The 26801-nt window shown below is 37.4% G+C and overlaps 1 protein-coding gene across 4 annotated transcripts; it reads right to left on the bottom strand.

Annotated features, from left to right (window-relative positions):
• Positions 1–136: 136 nt before the first annotated feature.
• LOC112564677 lies at positions 137–26801 on the bottom strand. Of its 4 annotated transcripts, none has more exons than XM_025239662.1 (32): positions 26587–26801; positions 21008–21204; positions 20540–20587; positions 20067–20127; positions 19513–19543; positions 18816–18871; positions 18106–18432; positions 17536–17556; positions 16177–16257; positions 15802–15971; positions 15519–15630; positions 14870–15022; positions 14386–14491; positions 13920–14026; positions 13590–13679; positions 13304–13377; positions 12903–12990; positions 12650–12738; positions 12202–12307; positions 11120–11257; positions 9804–10808; positions 9300–9398; positions 8220–8363; positions 7571–7655; positions 6953–7125; positions 6413–6598; positions 5809–5889; positions 5492–5557; positions 5175–5255; positions 4655–4934; positions 3219–3374; positions 137–3126 (listed from the first exon to the last, which is right to left on the bottom strand). In XM_025239662.1, exons 2-32 carry the CDS (start codon positions 21199–21201, stop codon positions 2444–2446), a joined length of 5091 nt encoding a protein of 1696 aa, XP_025095447.1. In that variant the 5' UTR covers positions 21202–21204; positions 26587–26801; the 3' UTR covers positions 137–2443. The 4 variants fall into 4 exon arrangements, with proteins under 4 accessions (XP_025095447.1, XP_025095446.1, XP_025095444.1 ...); XM_025239661.1 differs by lacking the exon at positions 26587–26801 and adding an exon at positions 24297–25528; XM_025239659.1 differs by lacking the exon at positions 26587–26801 and adding an exon at positions 21659–23467.

Raw genomic sequence — 26801 nt, 5'->3', positions numbered from 1 at the left:
TCAAAGTCCACCAATAAATTCATTTTAATATTATTTATTGTTTTATTCATTTTAAGTCCAATAAGTGTTGGCTTATATATTTATAAATATTTGTGAGGGGAGGTCCAAATGTTTGAAGAATTTCTACTTTAGAATTTTTGTTAGATTTTTTTTTCCATGTTGAACCTTGATATCTCAAAAGAAAATGGTCAACTTCCTGATCTGGCATTAACATCATTAAGGCTGTAATTTTTGCTTTTTTCCAAAAATCAGATGGCCACTTTGTCTTTCTGGGTCATGATGATGTCATCAAAACAGTCAAAGATGAAATGAGTATCGCCTTCACATATCTTTTTTCATTTCTTATCTCCATTTCTGTTTTTCTATTTTTGGGGAATAAAATACAGAGAATGTCTTAAAGGTTCAATACAAAAACTCCATTTATACAATAACTCTGAGGTAGAAATTCTTCTAAGTTTTGGACTCCTGCTTCTAACTCCTATTAGTAGAATTTTGTTTCAATCTCTTTTGTTGTGGGTTTATGACTTTATGTTTATGTGCACATGCCCACCAATTTACATATATATGCATGCACACACACACTCCCGATTTTCTTCCCATGTCATAACCCAGTGTCATCACAACTTCCGTGACCCTGGCTCCAGAAGAACATCCCATGCTGTAAAACTGGGCAGGAAACATCATCATCTATAAAACTATTTTACACACAGAAAAAAATAAATAACAATCACACAAAACGAAAATAAAATGGTGAAATGAATCATTATACATCCACAAAAATTGGATTCCCTTATGTTCGGGGCATAAAACAATATATAACAGCTGATCTGTGCCCTGTCAACAAGTTGTGCTAAATGTAATCAACAAGAAATGTCAAAAAAGAAAAATGGCTGGAGGTGAGTGATAGACTGAATATACAACCAGTCTTAAGAGGCAAATACTTGTTCACTGAGCCTCACAGAGCTGTCTTGTGGGACTTGAGGATGCTCTGTCAACAGTACTTAAGCACCTATTACTGGAAGTTTTGAAGCTATGATAGAGAAGACACATCAGTAACAAATAAATGTCACTAGTTCATGAAATATAAACTTAATTGTAGCTGTTGCCTCACTCACGTACTCCTTCAAATCAATCAACTGTCGTGATATCTTTTTAAAATTATCACAATTAAATAATAAAATGTACATTTTTTTTCTCAAAAGAAAAGAGGATAACATGGACAAAATAAATAATAGACTGAACACTGCTATAAATCTATGATGATTAAAAGAAGTAATGTTTATTTTATAATATCTACTTAATATAACAATTTACCATTAAACTAATAATGTCTATGCCAAGATTAATAAATTTTCTTTCATGAAAATAGCTTTCAGCAAACATAATTAGCAAGAACATTAAATTATAATTTACTAATATAAATGTGAAACTTCAAAAGCTGCACAAAAAGTAAAATTCAAAAACCTTTATAAACATTACTGATTGCAAATATTTGTATGCAATGTAAGAGCAATTTATATAGAAAAGACCTTATTTTATACTTCATTCTGCTTCTGTTTCTCTTAAGTAATATTTTTAAAACCTTACAACAAAAACAATCCATTATGTACACATCTCTGTACAAGTTTAAGAAAAGGGATGCTATAAAAACATATGTATCCTGATTTATCGGCAGGATGACACACAGCAAGCACATACATGACTGTTTTTAGTCAATATTTTTATAGCCAATTAATGTGCTTACAGGTCATATCTCTAGATTTATACTTGTCTTCCTGTCCGCTCCCTATGGAATCTCACCTATTACTCTTGACTTAGCAGTTTAACATACAGTATACACTCGCTCTTTTAGTTCACAGCTAGAATTGTTTGCCATTACATCTGTTACATTCATGTTTACATCCTCTGCTTGCATGCATCTGTTACACTCACCCTTTTCATCACATCTGTTACATCTTGCTTCATATCTATAACTTACAGGTGAAACATATTTAGCACTCAGGCCTTATTTTGTATCACAGATTGCTGTATTGGGGAGATTGCTATATCACAAACTATTAATCACCGAAATCTTCCTGATTTCTCATTGTGCAAAAAATAACTTACTCCGCTGTTATCAACAGTCTCTTTGCAAACCTAACAAATCTCCCGAAAAATAATTGGCATGAGGAGGCAGTAATATGCTATTTCTCTAGGATGACAATAAATAGTCTGCAAGCTTAGTTGTCAAGATAACTAACACTCTGCAAGCTTAGTAGCTGCAGGGACAAACAGTGTACCAGATAAAAGTACAGAATGATAAATTTTATGGACAACAGTGTGCAGCTATTCTGAAAATGACTCACATTATCAAAGTGATGTCAATAGTAAACATCACCCTTCTTCTCCATGAAGTTTCCCCTCACAGTACCATATGTCAGTCGGTACTGTGGTCAGAAAGTTGTCACAGAACTGTACATTTGATGTTATCTGTGGTAAAATGTTTTTGGAGTTGTTCCAGTGTTGACAGCGGCAGCTCCATCAAGAAGCTGTGTGCTGCACCATCCACATTTCTCCGGCTGTAGACTATCAGGAGAATGAAAAGGGTTGAAATCTTCAAGCTGTAGCATTTTTCTGCCAAGCGGATGGTTTCTGGTGAATTTTTCATTCTCAGGATGGATTTGCTCATCCCAAAGACTCCCCATGACGGACTCTCAGAAGAAGCCTGAGGAGGGTTGGAACCCACAGAAGAAACTGGTATGAAGTAAAATCTTTGAGGACTGTTTTCAAAAATGTTTGTGGTGTCTTGTAAATAATACATAGATGACATGGATGAGGAACTGAATCGATCACTGTTAGCCTCTCCATTTTCTTGGAGCTGTCTGCGTAGCTGCTCAATTAAGATGGGTGTTGGAACATTCGGGGTTGGCTCAAACAGACCAGACTGCTCCATGCCATTTGTGACAGGGTCAGTTTTATAAACACAGTTGTGCATGGAGGCATTCTCTGTAACTTCACTGAAACTATCAGAACTTGCCAAACTCTTCTCTGTTTGGCTTTCTTGCTCTTCAGAAGGGACAGGTCTACCTTCAGTGGATGACCTCCGTGATTCCCCTGTATCTCTAGGTGCTGCGCAGGTACTGGGCTCTGTAAACAGGAATGAAATAATACACGTTAGCACTAGGAGCAAGCAACAATCTTACCACCATCTAGCAAGAGAGATAACTCCTGATGCTTACCATGAACGGCCTCACCCTCCTTCTGGTCACCTTCCTGTGATTTTCTGGGTGTGGGTGTGACCTCAAGGTCCCTATTTGCCTGGTTCTCCCACTGGCGCTGAGTATAAAGGCTCACCTCTGGATATTGTGGCATGTTGCTGCTTGTTTCACTTTGTGCTGAAAGACAAGTATGGGATGATGATGGAAATGTCTTCACTGTTCAACAGAACACAATAGCTGGGAGGATACAGCTGGCCTTACTGTGTAAGAGAGGATGTGATGAAGATAACAAATGAATTGCTATGGTGATGCTTCTTGGCCTAATGGATATGAGAAGGAGAAAAATACATCACTGGCCTCAATCTGATAATGAGTCAGTACACTAGAACAAAAGAAAGAAAAGTATAACTTTTGTCTAGCAATTTAGAAAAGAAAAGTGAAATAAAAATAAAGCATTCTGAGCATAGAATTTTTTTTAATTTTGGTGGATGGGGATTCATCATGATTGATATTTATTATTGCTTTTTAGTTTTAGATGCAAGTTTGATCAGATATGAGTACTTGGAGTCACCATCTCCAAGGACAGCAGTTCTTTGACACATTTCCACATCAGAATCACAACAGCAACAGCAGCACTAGCTAGACTGTACAGGATCTAGCACAGCCATAACATCAGGTTCAGTTACTAATCCTGCTTCACAGATGTGAAACACGGACCCTGCTTACCAATGGAGAGGAGAACCTAGGCATCTGAGAACAAGTGCCTGAGAAGGGTGCTCCAGATCTTATACAGAAAATGCAAAACCAATGACTTTGTACGAAGCACAGTTGACACACTTGTAAGAAACTAGTAAAGCAGCTTAAGCTGGTCTAGCCTGACCATGTGATCTGGTATGACACTTTGTCGAAGACGGTCCTTCAAGGTACGTTAAGAACTTGCTTATGAACATGAAGGAGTGGACTGGTTGTCCTGTGCAGAACCTGCTCACTATCATACAAGACCAGCTTAGGTGGCAGGCCTTGTCAGCTGCCGGGTATATCTATATGCTCCCCACAACAACCAGTTTTAGTCAAGGAGGGAATGAATGACAAATGAATGAAATAAGTTTAAAAATCATTTTATGTCAACAAAGCAATGAAAAGGATCCATTTTAGTTTTTCCACTGCTAATGAAAAATGTTGAGAGATGTTAAGTTCCTCCCAAATCACTAGGGCCACTTGATTCAAATGTATCTTTGGCCAGCAGTCACAGTGTCAACTGCATTAAAACATGCTGCCTGACCTGACATAATGGTAAAAGGTGTGGGATGGTCGAGACCTCACATCTTGAGGCCAGCAGAAGTAAGCTGCATCAGACTGATATCAAAACCAGGTGCTGCGTGCACCTTTGGGTCTGGAAGACATTGCACTAACCACCATGTTATCCCATTTCCATACGTTATAACTTGTATACTTACTAAAATTGTCTGTGTCGATGTCAAGAATGATGTGTTGGTCAAGCATTTGCTGGGCAATGATCAGTGCCTTCTGCACAGTCATCTCCACTTCCCCTTCACAAAGAAAAAGTTCCTCCTCTGTCAAGAACAGGTCAGAATGCCGTAAGATCCAGTGGGTCAGCTGAGCACCACTGAAGCACTTGGAAAGGGACTGAAGTTCCTGATGTAGTTTGTGAATGGCCTGAAGGGGTATGTGCTCAGTAGGGCTGGCTTCCAGATGTAGATCAGGGTCTGAAGTAAGCTTCACAGAATAAATTGGTTGCGAAGCATTAAAACAGTAGTCTGACATTACACAGCATACGGAATAAAACATATCATCAGCTACTGATTTTGACTTTCTGTATACGCTGGAACACTAGAACATAACAGGTATCTATAGCGATGCTCTTCAAATATCACTAAATGTCATGCCTCTAGAACCATGACTGAAAGGACTGCGCAATATGTGTACATGACTGCTGAGGCAAGGTGCATGCTTTACCATGTCGCTCAAGCAATGGTGCAGAGCAATAAGATGCAGTGTAGACAGCGTGTAGAGCTGAAGTCTCATCATCACGCTCTCCTGCAAACCAAACAAAAATCCACAAAGATGCATGGATAAACGTGTTGACAATAACAGCAACATCCATAGGTACAGAAACTGGTACAGCTATATGAGATAAATAGTCCACTGGTTAAGGGACGATTTGTGACCCAGTCCATGGAGATAGATGTGTAAATACACCACATGCACATACAAAACACACACAGATACACCCTACTAGCCAGCACAGCAAGTGCTTAAATGTGATGACTTACAGCTTGTGAAAGAAGCTGCTGCTTTGTAATACCCTTTCCATGGTTGTTCATTAACCTCATCAGATGCTGAAAGAAAGAACAAATGACCCCGTGACCTTTGTCAGCAGTTAATGACATATTTGCAGCAACAGCATCACATAAGTAGATAAAGGTATGGCCCAAGAAACATTATAAAAAAATAAGTTCATCACTGAAAAGTATTTTTAATTAGAACTAAATGAGAGAAGTGGTAGTAAAGGTGTGAAAGAAAAGAAAAACACCCCACCCCACAAAAAAAAAGAAGACAAAATGAGAGAAAACAGTAAAAAGTCACTAACTGTGAGGGCCTGTAGTAGACTGTGTGCAGTGATATTCTCTGTCTTGTTCAGTGGCAGCTTCCTCGCCTCATCCTCTATGTCCTGCACATGCATATGTTCACATAAACATAAAATGAACTCACCCACCCACACACATGTAAATACAGTCGGACCTCTATAAGTCAAACTCAAAAGGACCTGAAAAAAATTTGACATGGATTTTTCGAGTTAGGGAAAATGGCGTAATAGGCACAGGTATTAGGCCAGGAACTAACAATTAATTCGATATAGGGAGGTTTTCGACTTGGGGAAGGTCGACTTATCGAGGTCCGACTGTACAATAAACTCAAAATACTTTTTTCTTTAAGAGAGAGTACCATTCCATATTGCAGAGTCATGTAAAGAAGCTGAAGTACAACTGAAGTCTCTGACTAATGCTTTATCATTGCTTTGATGCCAGAGTTATTTTTTCTTGTGATACAACAACAGTTTAATTTTCACATTTTGGGGGTTTCTTGCAAAGAAGACTTGAACAATAAACTGAGCTTAAAGTTGACAATCAAACTTGTTTTTTTCCTTCACAACAGTAGAAGCAAACATTTTAAAGTATAAATTTAAAGAATACCTGTACAATATAGATCCAAAGAAATTCTATCACACGCTGAAAACTCTGATGGTACAGCCATGAAGACAAGGAATTCAGATGGTCTTTCAGAAAGTTAGTTACTGGCGTCAAACACGATTTCATGGAAACATGTTTTGGTTTTGAGCTTAGCAGCAAGGACATGCCATCCCGAAGAAATAAATTCATCTGATGGAAAATAAAAATGATACTGGAATCTACAAACCTGGCATAAAATATATTTCATTTGCAAACCAAGTGTTATTAAATTAAAACAATATTTTCTTCTCCCAAATTCCCACACAGCCTGTCCCAAACTTCCACCTTGCCTGAACATTTAATTTCCATGATAAATGGCCACAGTGGGAAAATAACTTTCCACGGTGTGCAAATGTCTGCAGGCCACCTGACGCATCAATGTCGTTTAAAGAAAAAGGGAGAAGGATAGAGTATGAGAAAGAGAGAGAGAGTGAGAGCTACATTATTTTCTCCTGGTACTAATATTTATAATTTCTATCTATAAGCCACACAACAGAAACGTACCCGAAAAGCCAACAGTCGGCAGAGAGCTGTCCAGATGGATTTGAGGTGAGTGTCAGCCAGGTAAAGTAGCTGACCGCGAGAGGTGTAGTTGACAGGTGATGGATCTTGAGTGGTACTCCCTGACGATGCAAGATCACTGAGTATGGAACCTGAGGTTTCACCTACTTCCAGATCTACCAACAGTCAAAATGATGACTAAACAATAGATAAAATCAATTTAAACAATTTCTTTTTCAATTCCTCCTTCATTTTATCCATTTGTCATCACCTAATCTCTTTCTTTTCTCTAGTCTTACATTCCAATGCATATACGCATGCACTGTGTTTGTGAGTGCTTAAAATTAGTTTAATAGTGAGATTACATCAAAGGAAACCTCAACATTCATTATTTTACAAATATTTTAATAGATTTTACTTTAATTCATATGCCAAAAGTAATGTCCTCAGAAAGTTTTGTCTTGAAACAGATAATGAAATATGCACGAAGCAATAGTAGCTATGCCAATGTGGATTACTCACTAGCATACGCAGGGCCTCTAATGATTCTGGTCTTAAAAACAAATCATTAAGATGTGCTACTTGCTATCAGCAAACAAATCATTATAATGTGTTACTTGCCATCGTTAAAGCCTGTCTGGGAATGCTTGTCACACCAGCTAAGGATATGCATGCAGGCTGCGACATTGTTTATCCGTGCACACATCTAAGGAGGAAAAACTAAATTACCTCAATGTCATAAGTGTTTCTGATAACAGAGTTATAGAAATGTGCCCTTGCTGCAGCCTGATATAGTTGTAGGCTGTGAAATACAGTTTCTGATAACATGTTCATGATTTGACAGGGCAGTAAGTCTATAAATGGCCAATATTTTAGAGTTCAGTTTCTATTGATTCTCTAATCCATCATTTTTTCCTGCCTTACTGCCACCCCTCCCCTTATCTAATATTTTTAAAGACTGACACTGTGAAACTGCTATAACTAGTGACACAGCATTCCAAAGCAACCAAACGAAATTCTTATCAATAAAAAGAGTAAAATGATTATATTTAACTTGGAAAATAGATTTGTGAGGCCTGTTCTACAAATGCAACAATGGTCACTCACACACTGTGACAAAGGCATAACGCAAACAGTGTGAGCAGGTTATAGATTCCAAAGCACACAACTCCCCAAACATAAACCCACACAGTCCCTCTCTTGTCAACTGTTAGCATTACTGTCAAACATGATGCCATATAGTATTGATCTTGAGAAGCTGATTATTAACCTGTTGTGAGATGGGTTCATAACGATCACAAAGATATAATGCTTGGCGATTGTGAAAGCCAGAGCACGAAGTCAAGCCATCCAGCTGGTGTCGGCATCCCCAGATGTGACCAGCTTGCTGCTGCCTCACAACATGGGTAACAAGCTGTTTTTTGAAAACAAAAACTGATGACTGTGAATGATAAAGCAATTAAATAATTGAAAATGTTAAGACATATGAATACTTCCAAATAGTCAACAGATTATGAACTACATTCAGTACAATATTAGTAAACATTTTGCAGATGAAAAAGTTACATACCAAAAAAAAAAAAAAATCTTTTCTGACCTTACCAGATGACATGACTATAGGAAGTAAAAGACGATTTTTCTTCTATAGCCATTGGACGTTGACTCCACAGCCATGAGACTGCCAATCACCAGTATTTTTTAATGCCACATTCTTTGCTACACCGTTCTCGATGCTGCACCCCTGGCCTATCTGTCCTCTGTACTCAGTCCTTGTGTTCTAGCCCACAAGTCACTAAGTGCTTTGCATTGTAAATGCATAGACTAGTGTTGCCCATCTTTGACAGACTTGTCACTTAAAGGACAGGAGGAAGAGACTTTTAACTAGCTGGTGATTTTGTTTGTTCTCAATATTGCACTCTTTTCTCAAGAATTTATTATGTTTTCAAAAGGACCCACAATGAATATTCCAGCTGTGGCGCTGTCAACAACTGATGTATTGACTTTGCTTTGGCCTTTATAGGTGCCTGAGGACTTTTGCTCACCTGACCTGCCACATGCTTACAGTCAACTTTCAATGGTTTGAAAGCAAATGTAGCCTTTTATCTCCTATGGTGATGTCATTTGGCAAATCTCAAAGAGAGAAAATGTGTCATAAAGTCTTTTACAGATATCCCTACCTTTTTAACACAGTAGTTTCTTGACATTAAAAAGATACCCCTCTACCCCACCCTACCGCCCAAAAAATTCCTAAAAATGCCTTTACAGGTCTCACTGAGCTAATGCACCCAAACATGTCTGTCTTTTTTTTTTTAACAAGTAAACTGTAGGACTGCAAAGAAGCCAAGGTTACTTTAGATCCGATGACACGTATGGCAATGTTTCCAGGTACTGCACACAAGTCCATACACAGCATGTTGTCAGCATAGGTACTCAGTCCCCTGCAGAACCCCTTTCAGGAAAAAATATCAATTCACAAAAGTAAGTTTATAGGCTAGATCAGCATAATTCCAATAATTCCTCCTACATCACCTCAGCTATGGATGGGGGTCAAATGTCTAGGCTCTAGAAATTGTCAGGTCACATATGTGCACTTGATTATTCAGGTGGAGAAAAGACATTTTATGATGCACAAAAGATATTCAAATGTTGGTACAAGTCACAACATATGACTAAAAGATGCCAGGTGAAGAAAGTAATGTGCTGCTTGCTGAATAAGTTGCTGTAGATAGCATAAAGTAGTTAATGGAAATATTACTGACAGCTGAGATACAATAAGCAATAATTCATTCATGATGTGATGATTTTTGTATCAACACAATGCTAGACATGGTACACGCAACAGGTTTGCACCTACCTCAATTACATTCATATATGCGTTGACTTTGTATGTTCTTAAAGTGTTGTGTAGCACAACAGTGTTGTTAGCCATGTCGTGGGTTGCCTGGGACAAGCTCCTAACATGTGTTGGGTAGACAGTGTGGCACAGCTTCTGACCAAAAGAAAGACTGCGGTGCAGGAGAACAATCAAATCGATGAGAGACCCTGACACAGGTATAATAGATTCCTGGCTTGATGGGAATGGAAATGACACAACTGACTGAGTTGATTGTTGCTCTCGATCTGACAAGGGCATGCCAGCCTTTAATGATGGCTTTTTGTCTGCCTCTTCATTCCCATTGTGCTCTTGTCTGGCATTTAACCACTTTGATTTTTCATTCCATTGTTTTGGGCCACATGGTAAAGCTTTAAAGGCTGAGTGCTGCTCATTGTCAAGCTGATCCTCAATCTGAGAGGTCTCCTTCAAAGATTCTGCTATGTCCAGACTAGTCACATCCTGGATAGGAGGGAATAAGAACTCATTATCTGAGCTATCAGAAGAATTGCCATGGTCTTCAGCAGAATCTCTACTAGAATTCCCACCACTGGAATCTCTTGCTTCTCCTTTCATGAAAGAGGAGTCCTCTATGTCAGACTTCCCTGTTCTGTTCTCGGCCCTGTTTATCTCAGATCCTGATTGTTTATATCTGATGATTCTGGCAGAAGACAGAGTACGGAGGTCTTCCATAGATTCTGCTTCATGCAAGGATACCATTGGTCCTTTTTGGATGTACTTTCTGACACCAGAAATAGCACGAACAATTGCTGGGTGATCAACTGTGACAGGAACAGATGCGCAAGTTCGACGGATATCAGCAAATCTCAGGAAGTCATTATTTGAGCTGGTGTGTTCTGTGAGAGAGTGGGTGTCAAATGGCTTTGAGATGACTTCTTGTTCACTGTTGTTTCCATCGATATCCTCCATGCTCAACATATCCGTGCTCCTCCTCTGTTGCATCAGTCTGCTGCCAACAGATGACCCCTGAGAAGAAAAGCATCATAAGCAAAGCTATTGCTTGACAAAACAAGCTTATACATAAGCTAATAACATTTCACAGTCTTCATAACCCTTCCCCCCAGCTTCCTTCACAGCTGTAATATTCAAACGGATTCTGCATACATGCCAGCACTCCAGATCTTATAAACAGTTAACAATTTTCCCATCCATTTGACCACAGCAATTTTTGTTTGTGTGTTTTCCCTTTGGTGCTCTCCTGATAAGTAATCTCCAAACACCACCCCTTCATCACACTGGCTACACTACCCTGATAATCCCTTACCCACATCACTGACCTCTCGTGGTGTGGAGACAACGCTGTTGAAGGCACTGTTCACAGATGGAGTTAATGAGAATGAGAGAGACCGCAGTCCAACAGATGGACTGGAGGAAAAGCTCCCAGAGTTTACTATCTGCACCGTCTGCATCTCAAACTGTCAACAAAGTTATCAGCTTCCCCAGGTCATAAACACGCATGCTAATCACTACTTAACGCATCTCATTCTTAGGACTATGACCACAAGGAAGGAGCTATTAGAGTTGCTACTGACATATATACAGTTAATACAGTGCTATTATTAAATTATTATCAACTATATACAGTTACACTATTTTTACATTTTAAGTTACATCAGAATGTTACTGACATCTATATAATGTTTAGACAGTGCTATGATTACATTATTATAACTGAGATATGTATACAATTACACTATTCTTACACTTTAAATTACATCAGCGTTCCTACTGACATGCATGCAGTTACAGTTACTATTCTTACATTATTGTATAAATAATGGTATGTAAAATCCAAGTTTTTCATGAGCCTTTTGAAGGTCTTTAAGAGTTTTGATAAAGCTTTTTAGGGATTTATCTGCTGTACCCCAAAGAATCAATACAAAGGTTTAAGTGACAATGACAAACATGATGCTGGTAGTGCCTAGTAATATAATGGTAGTAAAGGACAATGCCGATACTGCTGTTCATTAATATTTTGGGTATTAAAAATATGTAATTTTCATGATGACACAGTGCTGAATAAAGACAGCAACAAATCAAACAGCAGGAGGGTTTATTATAAGTGTCTTTGTTTAAAGCAGATCATGTTATGCAAATATTCAGGACACCATACAGATGGTTATGATGCTTTAATAAATGTCTAAAAGAGACAACTACTGAAGTTTGTTATGATGCTTTAAGAAACATCTAAAAAGATAAATATTAAGATTGTTATGATGCTTGTTGAAAAAGCCTAAAAAACATAAATATTGAGATCTTGTTTTGTGGGGACCAGAGCTTATGGAGAGAAATAACAGGCAAAGCTTTTGGGTTGTGGATGAGGTTTGTGATGGAGAAATATTTATTAAGAAGAACTCACAGCATCACCACCAATGGTTTCCAAGATCAGGTCCTGCATATGCAGCTGGAGTACATGACCCCACTGATCTAGGTGTGGCTGAAACATCTGCCGCCATTGCTGGTCTCTGTGCACCATGCATGCACACACACAAACACATGCATGAAACAGTTCCGTCAGGCAAGTGTAAGAAACAGTATGACTTGGAGGGTCAGCAAATATAAAACAGCTGGGTAGACATAAATAAATGAAAAAGCACACAACACAAATTTAAAATAAGCATAAATAATCTTTAGAATTGTTTAAAGATATTTTGCCTTTCTTATAAGTGGTTCTTATTATCTCTTACCGCATGTATGCTACTTCAGTTTCCTTTAAAAATTCATGCCAGACCTTAATTTTAAGAGTGACTATTATTTAATATCTGTCAAGGGACTCTAAATGGTTACTTGCACTCAGCAGCACTCACTGAGGTAAAATGTATGCACACCAGTCGTTGTCCAGTTGGTTTAATCGATAAACAAGTGCCAACATTCGCAGGTCAATAGCTGCATCTCTCTGTTAAAAAAATTGTCCTTCTGTTATTATAACTACCTATTTAATAATTTACCCATATGTATGACAAAACTGTAGTTAAATCACTGTTTAGGAAACATTGATATTATAGACTGCCATGCTATAACTGCAGTACAACTTCAACGCTAGACATAGACATTATTTACCAGGGTCTCCAGCTGGCATAAACTCCCAACATCACGCATGAGCATGGAGTAAAAGGCCCTGGCTGCTAGTGCAGTGAGGTCGAAGTACCTGCACATATCGGTTCCAACATATAGAAACAGTTCTACTTGCTTTACCAGTCTAATGATGGCATATTTGCCCCTATTATCTCCCATTGACAACAACATACCTTTAGAAACTCATTATACTGCCAACAAAAAAAAAAAAAGACATTCACCGAATGTATAAAAAGCCAATGATATGACATTTTTACAAAAATCTTCCTTAAAATATATTAACTAGCATTATTTCCCAGATGATAAATAATCCATGTAGTTTATTTGCTGCACAGTTACTGACATGACAGTTATTTTCTTTGTCACACATGCTTGTTTACACTTACTGGATGAAGACAGATTCGTAGTTTGTTTTGTAGTCTTGCACTTCACTTCTTACTTCCATCATCAAAGCATTCAGCTGCATTAAAAATACATTTTGACAGGCATGGTTGTAATAGCATATAAATGTTATGTTCTCATTTGTGTGATATTACACTTTAAGTAGCCTGCAGCAATAAACATTTTGACAACAGTTATGTGTTCTCATGTTTATCTTGGCCATAACAACACCAGCTCAAGGTAATGGGCGTGACAAGAAGGAAGGGTACATGGAATATAAATCTCACTGACCAATCGTGGAGAGATGATCACATCCCTTGTCTGCTTAATTTCTGTCCTTAGCAAAGTCTTGCACTTCTCATATATTTGGAAGAATGAAACCTTTAAGCAAAAATAAAAAACATCAAAAGGTGAAGTGTATAAGAATGTACATATGGTAAAAGGTAAGCCGAAACAAGCTATACTATTATTACATGTGCTACTTTTAAATATTTCTAAAAATAGTTTTGAAAAGGAGATGGAGGGTGGGGAGGCAAGAATGTAAACAGAAAGAAAGCAGGTAATAAAAAGAAAAGCAGGAGAAGCAGGAAGCAGCCATGCTGAAAAGAGCACTCTTCACACCTGTGCAATGTCTCGCAAGATGATTCGGAGAAGTGGTGGATCAGAACGGGAAGCAGTCAGGTATGCTCTGGTCTCCATGACCTTTTGCAGAAGTGTGATCAACAATTCTGAAAAAATAATAGTTGATTATAAATACACCTGACCTTAGAGCTGGTGACATTACATAATAAATAAACCTTACAGCTAGTGAGATTTTTCACACAAGCAAGCTGTAAAGATCTCTCCTTCAGAAACAGGCATTTAACACATAATCACAAAAAGACAACAAAATCAAGCTTTCATTCAACCACAAAGCATTATTCATACAGCACACTTAACTTAAATAATAAAACAATAACAGAAAACTTGATACTCTGACCATATTGGAGTATATTACATGATCAGGAGTGGACGTAGGAAGATGGCATAAAGATAAAACAGAATGGCAATGCATAACCCTAGGTTTTCTTGTCTGTCCACAACTGACCTACTCCTCCTCTGGGCTTGTTGCCAGGAAAAAGTCCTTTCATCTGCTCCAAGGATTTAGTAACTTGTCCTGAGAGCAATACTAGACTGGTCTGTAAGATCTCAAGCTGAAATAGTCCATAAAATGTCTAAAAGTTTCTAAAAACATATTAACATAGTGCTCACAGGCAATCTTTCATTGAGGAGGGAATTAGCCTTCAAATACATACATATACACGCACACACATATACGTATATGACAACTAACAAGTTCTTGTTTACTATTCTTGCTTTGTGTCTAGCAAATGATTGAAAGGTTAAAAGTTGCCATAATCTTTCAAAATAAAACCGAAATGTTACCCTTTACAAGACTAAAATATCTAAAAGTAATGAAGCCTTTATTGTTATAAGGTATTTGATAAGTAAAAGCTGACAAACAATGAGCCCACATCCTAAGGAACTGAAAGGATTATTCTGAAACACTGATTATGGGTTGACTGACAGACCTCCCTCTTGACAATAAGCAGTTTGTTTCTGTTCACAGGAAACATGTCTGTGATGCTCTTCAACAAGGACAGAAGCTGCCTCAGATACCCCAGGGATGGCAAAAAATCTTTTACAGCTACTTCAAAGTGACAAATCCTCCGATACATTTCTCCCTATGATGAAAGACAAAAAAATATATATAGAGATCTAATTAGCCTTTAGCACAAAAAATATCCAACTGCTCAAAACACAAGAACAAGATTATGAAATGTATCATGTATGCTTTGTGTGAGCTAGTGTGTACATTTGCACTTATGGTGTGTATAATTTAAGCAGATATGCATGAGAAAGCAAAATAGATTAAGGATGTAAACAAATAAGGTAATGTGAGGCACAAAGAGAAAGGCATCAGATTAACATATTCTCATTCTCCAAATCAAGCCTGAGGCTTTTAAGTGTTTGGTCCTATATGTTTAAATACAACTATTTCAGATATTCTTGCAAAAGGAAAGGTTTTTATAATTTAAAAAAGACACGAAAAGTATAAAGTAAAAATCTTTTTTCCTGAATACTTAAACCAGTGTCTTCAAAAATACACATTCTAAATTTTAAACTTGCAAACTAATCCCTAAAACAGAAACAGGAAAACTCTTGAGATATTCAGCATACCACTCCATATCTGAGACCAAATTCTCTGAGAAGACGAACAGAAGCAGAAGACAGAAATACCAGCCCATCTTCTCCATGTTCTTCTGCCTGACGATGGAACTGGTGTTCATAACTGAGAAACAAAGTATTGTGGTGGAAGTAAGTTGGCATTACACTGATGGATACCCAAGTTAAACATTGCTAATTTACGTGTTCTAATGAGTGGTATATATAGATTCAGATTCTTGTAAAACCATGTACACATTGCTGCAAAGACAACAGTGAACTTTCTTCCCAAACTCACGCCATCAGCTTGCCCAGCACAATGCTGTAGTCTTCGTGGATACTATGAAGCTCAGCAATAAGATCCTGCGCCTTGCGAGGGAAGGGAAGAGAGTGCTGCCAGAACTTTCCCAGGAGCTCAATAATATGATCCTCTTCCATCTTACGCCAGAGTTTGTACCCACTTGGTGTCTGCAAGTAAATAATAATATCATGCTAGAGTTCAAATAAAGACTGGTTCTGCTTGTAAATCATATGATTCTGAGAATGATTGCAGGAAAACCCAAACAAACAAAAAAAAAAAACTATTAAAAAAGTGACACCTCTTGTCAAAGTCAGCAGCATTTAGCATAGTTTTGTGGTCAGTCTGACAGATAAATAATTAAAAAGAACCAACCATGAACTCTTGAGGCTTGTAAAATGGGTGACAGTTGTTTTCTAGGACTGCTAGACGCCCAGCAAGTTCTTCTGCTAGCAGCTGCACACAGACAAATACAGAAATCTGAGGAATTTAAATTTCCTGCATAATTAAGATGTCCATGAAAACACGCATATACACATAAGTGTAACTTTACTGTGTACTGCCAAGGTTCTGACCTGCTCCCTGAAGTGGCTTAAAACTGGACACTGGACTTGACAGCATCCTTTACCTCTGACTGAAGGTCAGCCACCTCTTCTTCCCTTTGCCTAACTCTAGCCCTTAGTGATCGACACCTACCCCTTGCTAGCCCAGCTCCATACCCAAATGAACTGCTCTCCACTGACATATATTCGTGAACTTGAATGCACGCACATTCCCATCTCACACCTACAATATCTGCATATAAAAATAAGCTCACCCCCTCCCTTAGTTTTATATAACCTACAAAATAAATCCAGGAAACAAAGATATCCTATAAAGCAAACCAAAATGCTAATAAAATCAAAATAAAATAGAAAGATGGACTGAAAATGTTTAGACTTAACAAGTAAACTCATAGAAAACAAGATAGTGAGATAAATTGTTGTTTGTCTGCTTCAGGAAAAAAACCCCATGATGTACAAAATAATGAGACACTTCCAATCAACCACCACAAATTGTTATGCGAAAAGGCTTGGTTCCAAATCAAAAAGCTGTTATCCAACTTCATACAGAAGCATTTTCAAAATGTGGAGTAAAACTTTTACTAATATGTAAAAAGAAAAAAAAGAACAGAATCCAAAATAAATGTAATCAAAAGCAAAATGGTAAAACACTTTCATTTCTCAAAGCCACAAACAGCAACTAAAGGGGGAAAAAGTTCTCTTTCTTAGCTGTTGACTGTATCTACAAAGCTGACGGTGCATGGTATATAACAAACAACAAAACCGAGTGGAATAAAAATGAAGAAACCGTCAAATTTTGAAAAGATGCATGGATTAAAATAAACTATATTTTTACATGACCTGTAATTTATATTGCATAAAGAATTATCTATAGTACTGCTGATCAATTACAGAAGTAATTCTAGAATGATATGTGTCCATGATACTGTACATTCAAGAGAAAAATGTTTATCACACAATGAGAAAAATGTCACTAGATGAAGAAGAAAATTTAAATCCTTCACCTCTGTATCTAAGTGCAGCTGACTGCTTGTCTCACAAGTAAAGTTGTGCGTATTTTCATTAAGCACACAATGACAGTAAAGCAGAAGACACACATCTTCAAGCAGTGAAAAGTTTCTGAATATTTAACTCCCTTTCTTACAGCCTGAGGGGAGAGGGAATAACTTACCTCAGCATGACAATCTTCTTCCTAAAAGGGGCGAGATAAGAGCTGGCAAATTGGTAAGGAAAGAGATAAAGTGAAGGAAAATCATACCACTAAATCAGACTGCAAATATGCATGGTATATCTTAAAGTTTCTGCAAATAACTATGGTGTAGCATAAATGCAGTTTTAAAAGAACAAAATAACTCTCCTTTCTTCTATATATACAATTTTGTGTTCCAACAGCAGCATTCTCTCCTGAGCATTGAAAAAGGTAAAACTTTGGGACATGATGTTAGAATTGGCTGCAACTTGTATAATGTATAGCATAATGTATAGACGTTTCTAAATAACACCCAGGATTGGACTTCTCTGTTTCTATACAGATTTTTTGCAGCCATGTCTTACAAACAGAAGGGTTATTTGTGTGCATATGTTTGAAGTTTATATCTTATAAAAAGAAGTAGGATATCTGATCATATCCTGAGAATTATTATCTTGTAATGAATGCAGTGATTTCAAGACACTTTTCACCCAAATGTGTCTATAAAACTGTAAACTCTCAATCAAAACCTGAAACTCTCGGCTCTCTAACCTTTTGTGCTGACTTCTTCACATAAGTTTTGTTGATGAGGTTGCGATAATCACGGAACTTTTCCTCTGTTAGATGAAAAGCCTGCTGAAGATGAGCACAGATTGATTCTGCTGGTATGACTGCCAGGTCATCAGATTCCTCCAGCCCACTGTCGTGAAGTGAGTAAGGTGTCATGTCTCGACTAACAGGGGCATCAGCTGTTTGCTGAACCATGGATAGCTCCGTCACAGGTTCAATGAGGGAGGGAGTGTAGCAAGGGGGTGGCTCTGGTGCTGCCAATACTGGATATGCCGCACAAAGGTAGGCATGTTTAAAGGCTCGCAGGTCCTAAAACAAAAAAACATATCCTCAAAATAAATGATGGTGCTTTCATTTTCATGGGAAAAAACCACAGATATCTAACTAAACTAAATTTTGGGGCCTTGAACACACCGATACCTATTTTTTCTTCTTCCGCATTTGACTGGCTGCAGCCTATAATCTCTCTTCTGTGCAGGCAGCAAACTCTGCTGTCTGATGTAGTTTGGTGGCTGATTGCAAAAGCTTGACATATAGGGAGGTGTTTGTGGGCCAGATTTTCTATCATTTTTGAAGACTCTCTGCTCTCTTTTCATGGGTGCTGCCCTAGACACTTCTCCAACACACTAGACACTTCACATAACCATTTGGCAGAAACTGACATCTGTGAAAGACAATGTTTTTTAACCAACCTTGTCATCCAAGCGTGACACAAAGGGCTCTCTCACAGACTGCTGCTTAAATATACCTGCAAAGACACAATACAAATACAAAAGGCACTGTAACTCAGGCCTGTTACTAGCATGTGACATGAAACATGGCATGAGAAATACAAAATTATACATGACAGCTCACAAATGTCTAAAGCTTCATGCACAGGCACATTCATAAATACACAATCTCTTTCTCATGTATACAGGTGCCTGAAGGCATGTGCACACACACATGAATGCAGATATATGCATACAATCTACTGATACACATTCATGCAGTCTACTGACACATATTCACACACTACACAAGTTTGTCTATACCCCTCAACAATGTACAGAGTGTTAAATGTTAGTTAAGTCACTGTATGTGTGTAAGAGCGTTAGTAAGGTTGGCGTTAGTAAATTCTAACTGGGTATATGCAAAGCATGTTTACGCGTCCATTTTAGAACATTTCTGATCATTTGTCTCGTCTAGAAAAGAGCGGGAATCATAGTGTGGGAACCTTCTATTGGTCTTGTCCTACCCATTGCTTGAAAGATGAATGAAATTAAAATTTTTGGTAAATTTGGGGGGATGTGTCAGGCCTTAAGATATTTTTCATAAAAAGTTGCTATGTGAATGACAGTAAAAAAGGAGATGAACAGAAAATGGCAAATGACTAGTGGGAATCCAGACCTTCCAATAAGTTGGCATGTGATGGATGAACCTGCAAAAGATAGAATGAATAAAGGAAAGAGAGAGAAAAAAACAAACATCATTACTACATTTACACTTGATACTATAGAATTCTTTAGTTCTAATAAACATTAGTACTAGATGTATACTGAATACTTTAAGAATCTGTAATAATAATAAACATCAGTACTATGTGTACATGAAATAATATAGGAATCTTTAATGATAAACATCAGTACTAGGTATACACTAAATAGTGTATGAATCTTTAATGATAATAAATATCAGAACTAGATGCTTAATAGTTCTATAGAAATCTTTAATGATAATATAACAACTGAAGCTCAAGACTTAGTACAATCATAAGAAACTTTAAGTCAAGAAATTACGGAAATCTAAACCAAATAAGCATGCATAAACTAGGAGTAAACAGTGAATGTTTTTATCACATTTACTTATTGTGAAAACAGTTGAGTGAAGCCATGGCAATCACTATGAATTAGAAATATAATCATTATAAATAGAAAAGAATTTGCAATAGGAAAACAAATTACCACTCTCATTTGCTGGGAAGCTGCTGTACGGCCCGCAAGATGCATGCAGCATTTAATTGATCTGACAAGAAGAAAAACCATACATTTGGTATTGACAATAATGGGGACGCCCAAATGAATAGTATGCACGCACAACAAGTACAAAGTCTACTACAGATACACTTCTTGTGCTGTTAACTAAAACAATGGCACACAATTGTCAGGCAGAAAAAAGACTCTATTAAGACAAAAAATGGCATGACACTCTTATTCAAAGTTATTTAAGGATGCAAAGTGGGATGATGCTGACAGATGGAGTAGGAAAAAGTGTCACTGACATGTTCTCGCTGCTCCTGTTAACTAGAAACTAAGTGATCCATGACTCCACCTAATGGTCAAGGGAAACTCGCCAAGAAGTCTTCTAGCTAGGAGAATGGATGGTGTTGAAAGCCAATGAGAAAAAAATTGAGTAAGTTCAAAAAACATTTTCTTACTCTAGCTGGGTGAAGTAGCTGTGTATTTTCCGAACAGTTGGTCCATGTCTGTAAAAAATAAAGTTGGAAAGAATGATAGCACCTTTAGCAGGTTGAGAACACAGCACAACATACTAAGAAATGAATGTCAGAAGAAAAAGCACTAAAAGAATTTGTAATATTGTGCTTGGCATGAAAACACATGATCAATATACCTATATTATAAGCAGTTGGACTTGTTGCTTTAACTGAACAAGTCAGTTTTTAAATCAGTAAATTTTTGCTTGGTTTTGAAATCATTCAGATTGCAAAACTCTGCAATCTACCACTGACTATATGAATTCCCTGTATGAACTATATAAGACTGTGACAGTCCTTCATTCAGCATAAACCCAAGCCTAATTCAGTCAAAGAAAAAAAAATGTATTCACAACTGATGAAGATGACATTGAGTGGTAAATACAAAAAACCAAAAGGTTGTTGACTGACCTCAACAGCAGCTGGCCGGGGTCACTAAGATCAGGGGATGGTGAGGTGAGGATGGAGGGTGGAGTGCCAGCACTGCTAGTTGGGGGGTCCGACTCCAGGTGTGCTGTGCTCCACTGAGTGTCCTCTGCTTCCAAAACATGCTGCAAGATGTACTCTGGCTTAAGGTGATGCACAGCGCTTGTCACCGAAAACATTCCCTGCAACATAATACATTCTGCAACATGCACTTTGGTCCTAGATGATGGAATTCCTTTCTTGCTAAAAACATAACATACAAAACAATACACTTTGGTCTTAGATGACGTAATTCACTTCTTGCTAAAAACATACAAAACAATGCATTAGGGGCAAGAGCTGTATGACCTCCCTGCTGTTAACTTGAAAAGCAAAAACAAAAAAGTAATAGGAACCAATATTAAAAATTTACTTGATTGAAACTGAAAGTGAAATTAGTTTCCAATTTCATTCATACCTCAACTTGCTGGGAAAACCCATTCTTTCTTAATTCGTCATCTGAACAAGTCAAAGCACCAACAATATTTGAAGGCAAGCATAAGTGTATGCAATGAAACAAATGCTCATTTTATGCTTATTCAATAGGACCTGTCAGTCTTGTAAGTAGAAGCAGTTAAGGTGAAAATTATAGCTCACCTCAGAGTTTGTGAATGACCCAGTTCTCTCACAATGAACACATTTAACATAACTCCTTGACTGCAAAAAATTCTTAATGGCAGTTGTCAGATGTTCTGAAGCCCACAAGCAACCTTTCTCAACTGATTGCTTCTTGACTAGTGAAGAGGAAAACACAAGATCGTTTTTCTCTGACATGTGTCTCAATAAAGTCTCAACACAACTTAGCCAGAAGCATCATCCATAATTTCACAGTTCAAAATGTCTTCATATTCCACAATCTTATTAGAAATTAGGCCTAATTCATGACCGCTTCTGGGCAACTTTGATGAAAAAGCTGGCTACAATCCTTTCACATATCTGGAAGGCAATCATCTACACTTGAAAAGCAGCAGCAGCAGACAAGATGATTCTTGTACCTCAGGCAATGACTGGTGTAACACACTATAGTGTTAACATAGCTACTGCACCCTCATATCTTTCAATTAGTAAACATGCAAATTCAAAAATTCAAAAGGCTTCAGGAAGCATAAGCTGATGATTCTCTTCTGAAATCTGAATAACATGAACAAATCAAGGCCATACAGATGCGCAAATGGTTTATCGTGAAGAAAACATATATAAAAGTACTCTGAGAAGGCCTTTGGACAAACATCCGCTTGATGGGTGTATCTAATGAAGTTTGTGGCTGATAACTTGTGCACTGTGTTATCATCATGTTGATTAGAATGTAAGCTCTGTGTGTGTGCATGCATGTGCTTGAGAGACTACATGCTTGTTTGATTTAAAAGAGCTGTCTAACTCTGCAAAACTGATAGAGAGGTAAGTGCTACACATTGCACTACATCACACAACGCCCATAAATACCACCCCCTCTCCCAACAATTGTAAAAGTTTAGTGGGGTGTCAAATTTTTTTCTAATGACGGAATAAAGCTCTGTAAAGATATTAATAAAATAATTCAGTGAACACCTCTTCCATGCTGGATACAAGCCTACAAATATCACCATGCATAAACATCATGACCTCTAGATTTTACACAAATGCATAATTAACACTGGACTCAGATCTGCCATTGGCTGAGGTCTTCGAAATTTAAACACATCCATGTACAACCCTGACATACACTGCTGACCTCTTTCTGTGGATGGCTTGTAGATGCATGTTTTGGAAGCAGAAAGGGAGAGTATTAATCCACATTTTGGGAAACAGTATCTGACACTGAGCTTTACTAAGTTATTAGAACAAATGTGTGCCTGGCTAGCTGTTTGTATCCAACATATTTAAACATTACATTTTTCAGGGATGATTTTCTCTGAAAAATGAGAGGAAGAGAGACTTACAAAGCTGGTGTATATATATATACACACACATACTGTGGATTAGGTCACCTCCGAAGTTTTACAAGTAAAATAGTCTGTTGTTATAAACTAATGACATAAGAACCATGCAATTAACAAGTGATAACAAAAAAATCCACTAACAAACAGCACTACCCTCCAAGTACATATAAGCTAGAGATATAAAAATGCTGCAACTAACGAGCAATAATGAAAAGATTGACTAAAAACAATATCCTCCGAGGTATGTAATCTAGTTGAACAAAACATTTAATACCCATTCCTTGAACAACAAAGCAGTGATCGACAATTAAGGTGTCAACATTTTCATCTGTATGTATTTGCAATCTGTACCCTGGATGATACTAATAATCTGTAGCTGATAGAATAGTTTACTTAATGGTCTTTGAATACTTATCAGTTTACATAGTGCAATCTACCTTATGACCAAGTCAGCACCCAGGCATAGTAAGACTGTAATGATATTAAGCATAAAACTACTCTTGGTTTATCTTCTTGTAACAGGTACAGAACAGTGATAAGAAGATAAACCAAGAGTTTTCTTGCTTTGGTTTGATTGAAATAGATTATTTCAAAGCTTGTTTGATATAACCAGAAAGCAAATAAAATAAAATATTGCATGCTGTCATCACCTAAGCATTTAAGTTATTTTTTAAAAATAGATTTAAATTAAAAATAGAAACATTGTTTTTCGTGGTTATATATATATCTGCAACCATTTTCAGCAACCACATAGGTGTGTGTATCTCATTCCCTCTTGTTTAAGAGGTAGGTATGATAGATTTGATACAAAAATCAAAATATGAAATTCTGTTCTCTCGACCCAATGTCCACACAGGACAACCAATACTGAATGGGACTAAAATATTAAATATCAACACAGAAAAAAGAGAACGAAGGTAAGAGAGAAGCACAAATGAGGTGAGAGAGAAAAAGTAGGAAAAACAGTCTGAGGGAAACAAAATGTGGTCAATGGAAACAAGAAAATGCACACATGCACATACAAATGCACATGCATGCATGCACACACAGAGAGAAAGAAGGAAAGCAAGCAAGGGCATGCATGATCTCTCTAGGACAGATTTAAAGGCCACTTTGTATAAGACATGCGCCCAATAACTGAAGACATTACTGTATAGCATCAGCTTAACTGATCAAATAGAATGACTATTTAAAATGTGAACATATGAACATCATTCAACACAACTAAAATGATTCTCCACTTACTCAAGCACACACATGCAGACAGTGACATCAACATGAATGATAACAGACACTGTCACAATGAAAGTACTTACACTATAATCCCCAGATACACCCTCGTTATGACTACAGTCTCCATACAGGCACTGCATAGTCCTTGGACTCAGGTAATAATACATTGATTATGAAGCCCACTTAGCTTTAGACACTGCTTCATGTGAAAAGGAGAGGGATGAAGTAGTCATAATATGTTATCCTAGTAGGATGCAAGAAATAAAAGCAAAGCTTGTCCGTTATCCCAGTACAATCACATGAAAGCTGTCACAGGCTCTATTACCTAATCAGAAATTGTTTGTGAACTTGCCATGAAACTGTTTTCTGATAACTTCATCTGCCCCATGAACTGTACTGTTAGTTTTATCTTGCTTCTTTCCAAGGGACATATACACCAACAAATCCAAGTGCACCCTGTCTTTACATGAATGCTTCTTAATAACAACAATTTTACAATAGGACTGAAGAACAGGACAAAATTCAATGCATAGAAAAGGCAGTTGAAAATAAAATTTATCACAGACCACAAGTGGGGAAAAAAAAACTGAAACTTTGGCGGCATGACTCATAAGTGACACTTGAAATCTCTTGTAACTAGCTGCACAAGCTAGGGTCAATGTTTTCCCTAGTTGCATTTGCATGTATGTGAATAAAATATGTGTATGTGTAAGGAAGGGTGTGTGTGTGTGGATGAGGACATCAATGTGCAGAGGTTAGGGTTTATTTAAAAGGTTAGATTGGGTTAGGGTTAGGATTAGTGTGGAGACTCAGGTCTTAAAAATGTGTCATATGATAAATTAGAGTGAACTTGGGATGCACACTAAAGTTAGGCTTTGGTGCTCTTCTTGGTGAAAAAATTTTAGTTGAGTTTGCTGAGAGGATGCCGTAATGGGTGTATAAAAGAGGTGGAAGAAGGGAAGAGAAGAGACTGCTGTATAGCAACACAGAGAATTAACAACTGTGTTTCACTGGTTATAAGCAGCTTAATTTATTTAAAATAATTAATTCTGTGTCCTAAGGGGATTTATATCTTCTCTACTATCTTATGAGTGACAATGTTGCTTTCACAATATCTGTGAGACATACTTTACCAATAGTAAAAGGCAGTGATCAGGAAACTGAGCAATGCAATATTAATAATATTCTTTAACATGATAAATGTTGAACAGAACCTGACATAATCAGCTGCTGAAAGCAAATCTCGATGGGATAATTTTAACTGGCTGCTTATGCATCAACATACAACATGGCACACGCCACACTCCTCACTCAGTTACACACATATGCATGAACACAAAATTTTTCTCATGTTGATGTTAAAAACTGACAAACATGCACTCTTTCTCTCACACACTCTCTCACATAAAAACTCTCAAACACACACACACTCTCTCTTATTACACATACACTCTCTCACACACACTCTTTTAATTATTTAAAATAAATTAAAACAAAAATAAATTTGAAACAATAGAGGCTTATCTATCACTTTCTAATGAAGAGTTACTGATATCTTTAGCAAAATATGTAGTTAAACCAAATAATATGTGATTAAAAGAACTTAAAGTATCAATAAGTAGAGGTGAGATTAATTAATGTTTTCTGCAACAGTGGTCACCTCTATATAGATGAGAATATTTTAAATGCAACAGAGAATACATGCAAGATAAGTAGTGTGTGTATTTGTAAAGTTTGAATGCCTTATGGTCACAGACATACTATATGAAAATGTACATCTGATTGTTGTTGTATGTTGCTTTGTATTACCAGTATGCACATATCCCCCTGTGTCAAAATGACTATGGTCCATTGACATTAAACGATGTCATGTCGTGTCTTTCTCAAATGTACACACACTCGCCCTTTCTCTCACACTCTTCCCCTCTCACTCAAACACTTTCACTGTCTCCTTCTCACATTCATACACACATCCTCACAAACACACTCTCTTACATACACAATCACACCCACACTATCTCTCTTACGCTCACACAATATATTCACAAGACTGACGCACGTTCGTGCGGTCGGTTAAAGCATATACTTAACACTTTATTAAAATATTTTTACTTTATTTTATATTTTTACTTTATGTCTTTATCGACATAGTAATCAGTCCAAGGCGAGGTCACTGATCATTCATATACTTTTTTCACGCCACGACTCTTGAAATCTGGGTTCGCTTATACGAGACACATAGGTACTAATGTGATGTTTGATTTGGGTACTAACGGGATCCGAACCATACATCGAAATAGCTTTGATCTCAGATCCCCAGATGCTGCGACATTGGTTTGCGAATCAAACGACTGTAGCAATGTATATACTCACGGCCTGACAAAAGCGTACAAATCCCAGCCGTTCTCATTGCGTGCCTGTAGGCCGCTGCCTTTTGGAACTCCCGCGTTTCTTCATTGGTGCTCTGCAGATGTAGGCTGTGTGTTTACTGCACTTGAGTTTACCCCGCCATTTTGTTCGATGTCACGTGACAAAATAAAGCCTCGGGGAGCACCAAGAACACTAACTCTGTAGCTAAGGACCGGCGC

This window comes from Pomacea canaliculata, linkage group LG5 (genome assembly GCF_003073045.1).
Source record: "Pomacea canaliculata isolate SZHN2017 linkage group LG5, ASM307304v1, whole genome shotgun sequence".
Lineage (NCBI taxonomy): Eukaryota > Metazoa > Mollusca > Gastropoda > Architaenioglossa > Ampullariidae > Pomacea > Pomacea canaliculata.
The sequence above is the reverse complement of the archived record's forward strand: the minus strand, read 5'-3'. Positions and strand labels throughout refer to the sequence as shown.